Raw genomic sequence first — 5701 nt, forward strand, 5'->3', positions numbered from 1 at the left:
CATGTGTGTTTTCTTGACCTTGCTTGCCATTTGCTTCATGAAATGATGAGATTTTATCCAATGCTTTTGAAACTTTGCATGCTCAAACTAGACATCCTAATTGGCATTTTGGTATAGAGTTTGCATTTTTCTCATTTCTGGTTGTTGAGTTATGATCTGTTTAATGTAGGTGTGACAATGTGTGTCACACCTTTGCTTGCTCAACTTGTTGATTTTATTTGCCAGGCCAATTAAATGCCAATTGATGAGATTTTTTGCATGACGCTACTTCTGGATGTTAGGATTACTCATGAATGTTTGTGGAATTTTTAGACTCATTTCTGATTTGTTTGGGATTTTCCTTTCTGGCTTGCCATTTGTGGACTTTTGGATAGTCATGAACTTAGATGATTTGTGAAATGCTTGATGTTTATCATATGGATTTGAAAGTTTTCACATTGATTCTAGACACTTTGAAGTTTATTGTGGCTTTGGTTTGAGACATTTATCATGTTTGAATTCTGTTTTAGGCTTGTATGAAGTTGATGCACCAATTGTGGTCCTATTTGAGCTGATTTGTGCTTACCATGACTTGATGAATTTTATTACCATGCTTCTACTTGTCCAAATGCCTTGATTTTTGGTGTGCTGATCATGTGATGTGTGCTGTTTAGCCATGATTTTTCTTGAGATTTATTGAATCATTTTGGAATTAATGTGGATTGGTTCATTCTGTTTGCTTCAATGAGCTTTCAACTTGCATGCTTTGCCTTATGTGCTTTGTGAAATGAACTTGGTTGATGCTATTGATATGAGACCACTTGGATATTGTTCCTAATTAATTAAGCTTGATTCATGCCAATTTTCATGTTCTGTTTTGGATTATTTCTCCCACTTTGACCCTAGGCCTTGTCCTAGTGGTTTGTGCTTATGGTTGAGTTGTGTTTTTAGGATAAGAAGCATATGGCCTTGAGGAATTGGTTCATTGGCTTGAGCTACCTATTTGATTGATGTTGATTAACATTGAGTTGTCTTGTAGGTGGATTAGCTCCTTTGAGTTGAGCTTGTGCTTTGCCTTGGTGCATTGATGCTTGTCTATTTAATTGTGTACTGTTGACTGTTGACCACTAGTCTGTCTGTTTGACTTTTGTTGACTTGTATACTGATTGTGTTAGATTGTTTTCAGGTACCTTAGTTGCTATAGTTCCTTTGTGAACTTGCTTTTGCTTTGCTTGGTTGCATAAGCACTGAGGTATAATTTCACTAACTTCATGTAGTCTGGAAGACCTGTCTTGTTACTTGGGCAGGCACCTGTCTGAAGTCCTCCTTAAGAGGCAATGCTTGTGTTTGTTTATCTTTGTGCCAAGCAGGAAAAGACCTTTGATAAGGCAATTGGCAGATAAAAGAGATGTGTAGTCCATCTCCTGCTATTCAGTGTGTCATCCCTTTGCTCACATTACATGTTGATGCATTGTGGATATTAACCCAAGATCCTTGTTGAATCAGTCATGTGGATAGAAGAGTTCCTGCTTTCTGAACTCCCACACCTTCTATTTGAGTCAAGCTCTCCCAGGCCAGGGATAAGAGCTGTGAAGTCTTATCTTCACTTCCCATTTCATCTGCTTCACCCTAACTCTCAATGTTAGGGTTAAGAGCTAACATCACCCGATTCCAGTTGGCTTGTGTTTCACATCCTAACCTTGTGTGAGCCCACTTTGTTTATATATAGTGTGTGCTATTTGTGTGATTGTTTGCTTTGCTTGTGCTGTTTAGGTTTAGCTTGCTCCCTGTGCAAGTTAGATAGAAACCTTGACCTAGGACCATGGTGAATTTGCATGATAACTATTAGGCTCGAGTTAGTCTCCCTTCTAGTATGTCATTTCCCAGTCTCTGGTTAGGTTAGTCCTTTGTCCCTGCGTAGGGGAACTATGTCGCCCTGATCCTCATACCAGATGAGGTACGTAGGCAGGAGATGAGTTGATCTCTCCGGGCGCCCTTTTTGCTTTTGTCCCTTGTGTGTGTTAGGAGATGGATGTAAGACCAGCGATTGGCATTCGGTTTCCATGTTTGCCTGTTTGTGTGGAGTCTGACGTAAGTCCAGCGATTGGCAGTCGGTTTCCTGTGTGGTTTTGTTTGGCGTGCGTTAGCCGAGCTACGAGTGCTCTGATTCTTCTCCTGTCAGAGAAGATACGTATGCATAGGATGCGACATCCTAGCGAGCACGTTTTCCCCTTTGTCCCGAACTACATCGACTCTGATGTCTGTGCCTGACAGACTACGTAGGCCTAGGATGCGATATCCTGCCGAGTTAGTTTCTTTTGTTTTCCTGTGTCTCTTTCAGCCAATGTGTGTTTGTGAGCAGTTTTAGCAACCTTTCTTCTATTCTTTTGAGCGTGGATCCCGTCGAGTACGACGGATGCGTAGGGGTGCTAATACCTTCCCTTCGCATAACCAACTCCCGATCCCATCTCTCTTTGGTCGCGAGACCATGTCTTTTCCAGGTTTACTTCGAGCGTTTCCTTTCCCTCTTTGGGATAAATAACGCACGGTGGCGGCTCTGTTGTTTCGTTTTCCCGCCGGTTTTTTCGCGTAATGCGACAATAACCTGCGTCTTCCTTCAATATATTAAGTATCTGCACCAATTTCCCTAGTCACAAGTTATGGAGTAGTCTCATCATCTGAAGGTTTTAAACTGGCTTACCCCAGTGTCTTAAAACTATATTCTCTTGATTAACCATTCTTGGGAGTGATTGACTTCTTGTGCTCTTGAGGTGGCCTACCCCAATACGAGCCTTGAAGTAAATTTTCCCTCTCTTGATGATTCAGAGAGATTTGTAGAATCTCGACGTGGCTACCCCAGATTGATTGCATCATGAAGAGATATGAGCTATGGGATATCAGAAGAAATGTTCGATCTTCCCATTATATAAGCTTTCCCGATGTCAAGTGCCTGTTCGCAAGTAAAAATGCTCGTTTTGAAAATGATAATTGTAATGTCATGCCCATGCCAGTTTCAAAACTCAAATATGTTCACTAAGATTCTGACATATAGTGAATGAAACACTAATTAGAATGCCATATCAATATCAATGCAAATGACAAGAAAATCTTTAGGAGTCAGCTTCAAAACGATCTTACCATATCATGCTTTCGAAATAAACCCTGCTTCAATTAGGTATTTTGAGGGTTGTAACATGGCTTGGTTCACGGTTTTATAAAGAAAGGATATAAGGCTCAAGACATATTCTAACCCACCCATTATATGCGATGTTCTCCAGTCTTACATCCAGTTAGCTCAAAACGAGCGTTCATCTTTGAGAAAGGATTTTGAATAGTATCAATGGTTAAGGAACCCATGAGAGTTTAGAGCGACGGTCATTCACCTTTTGCTTTTGTTTGCAGCCATAGAGATTTTCTTTTGCTGAGGATTTAGTTTTTGATCCTCTACTCTTTTGTCTTTTGCTTTACTTTCCCTTATTTTTGCCTGGACCGATCCTTTTGGATTTCAATCCACCGGGATGCCCTAACTTTTTCCTAAGTCAATCTTGTTTTCAAGCTTTTGACTTAGAGGTCTTTTGATTTGATTTTGATTTGATTTTGATGTTTTTTTTACATTTTTCTTTTCCAATTGGAACAACTCTTTGTGACATTTTCTTTCTTGATTTGTTGTAAGGTTCGTGACTGTCTTACTCCTTTTATTGGTAAGGGATAACCATTTGCGAATTTTTGATTCGATCCTCTTGAGAGGATATGATGTGATTGATCCTTTGATGAGATAATCTCCTTCTAAAATTTGAATGCAAGGTCAAACAAACTGAATACTACCCCGTCCCTGGTTAAACATGAGGGTTCTACGCATTAAAGAAAGAAACTCCTACTTCAAGTCCCAAAGGGGTTGACTAGGGATTAACTTCCTTATATCTCTGGTGTTTAGGGATTGAAAAATGCCTTACATCATCAGCACAATTTTATTCAAAAGAATACAGGTAACAATCTTGCATACTTTATTTGCATTACTCTCTTTTGATTTTGCTTGAGCAACAGTTTGATACTGATAAACAAAATATGAGTTAACACGAATGGGTTTAAACAAAACATGCACATTTATTTCATTATTATTATCATCTGAAAACCAGTCAAGTTTTACAAATGAACTACAATTAAGAAACAAGAAAATATTACAAATGAGATATGACTGAACAATATGATATTGCTGATATGACTAGCCTTGATACTCCTCTGAACCTGAACAAATTCCACCAGCAACTGCATCTATTATCTGTACATTATGATACGAAAATGGGTTAGTTATGACACTGGGCCATTCCTCTGAGAAAAACAAGATCTTCTGATCAATAAGCTCTTGTACCCTGGCCTTGAAGACCAAAAAATCCTCCGTAGAATGTCCTAAGTATCTGGTGTGGAACGCGCAAGACACATTAGGGTTATGTTTGTGATTGTAGGGAGGAGTCATAGGCTGAATCTCCTTTGGCACAATTGCCCCTTGCTAGACAAGATACAGTAGCAACTAAGTGTATGATACATGGATCTAGTCATGCTGAGGATGCTTTTTATCATAACGTTTGCCCTGACCCTAATTCTGGTTCCTGTTATTCTGTGAAGGCCACTGATTCTACAAAACTAGAGCCTGTGGAGGTTGCTGATACAAAGGTTGGCATGCAGGAAGATGATATTGGGCAGCGGCAATGTATGGACAAGGGTAATATGGAACATGATCCATAAGTGCTTGAACTTAAGGGTAGACATTTTCTATCACAACAGTTGCCTCAGCCTCTTTCTTCTTAGCAAAACCATGAGATTACTTGACCACTGTTTGATTATTAATACTAGAAATCTTCCCTATTTTAAGCCCATTCTCAAGTCGTTCTCCAATGGTTACTATGTCGGCAAAGTTGGACGATGAGCTACCAACCATCTTCTCATAGTACATACATTGAAGAATGCTCATGAAGATATCAACCAATTTAGCGTCTGCCAGTGTAGGTCTAACTCGAGAAGTAATTTCACGCCACCTCTGAGCATATTCTTTGAATGTTTCACTGCTCTTGCAGGCTTGATTTTGCAGTTGTAACCTGGTGGGAGCCATATCTAGGTTATACTCATATTGCTTGAGAAAGGCTTCATACAAGTCCTTCCAAGATCTGATTTTACTACGCTCTAAGCTCATGTACCAGTCTAAGGATGCCCTAGATAAGGTGTCTTGGAAGAAATGGAGAAGAAGCTCATCATTATCAATGCAGGATGACATCTTCCTACAATACATAATAATATGACTTCTAGGACAACCTAAACCCTTGTATTTTGGTAGATCTGGCGCTTTGAACTTATGAGGAAGCACCACATTAGCAACTAGGCATAAGTCTCTAGCATCCATATCGTAGGAGGAGAAACCTTAAATGGATCTAATCCTCTCATCCAGTAACTGATAGTCTACCCGTCTGTTCTGATCTGAACCAAAAGCAATATGATTAGCAGGCTGAAGATAAGCTTGATGATTGGGAAGTTGAACACCCTGAGAAACTACTTGAGCAAGGACTGGAGGAGGAGTAAATTTGGGATACCCTTCAAGATGCACCAATCCTGGATTAATCAATATTCTGACCATATTGACCCTAATATAGAGCATAGGGTGCCCCAGGATACACAAATGGAGGTGAAACATCAAAAGATGCCCTAAGATAAGGAGGAGGTATCTGAACAC

General features: G+C 39.7%; 1 protein-coding gene across 1 annotated transcript; it reads right to left on the reverse strand.

The window, feature by feature from the left end:
- Positions 1–4798: 4798 nt before the first annotated feature.
- On the reverse strand, positions 4799–5374 carry LOC127095546 (uncharacterized). Its single transcript, XM_051034223.1, has one exon. The coding sequence runs from the start codon at positions 5372–5374 to the stop codon at positions 4799–4801; it is 576 nt and encodes a 191-aa protein (XP_050890180.1).
- Positions 5375–5701: the final 327 nt, after the last annotated feature.

Source organism: Lathyrus oleraceus, chromosome 1 (genome assembly GCF_024323335.1).
Source record: "Lathyrus oleraceus cultivar Zhongwan6 chromosome 1, CAAS_Psat_ZW6_1.0, whole genome shotgun sequence".
NCBI lineage: Eukaryota > Viridiplantae > Streptophyta > Magnoliopsida > Fabales > Fabaceae > Lathyrus > Lathyrus oleraceus.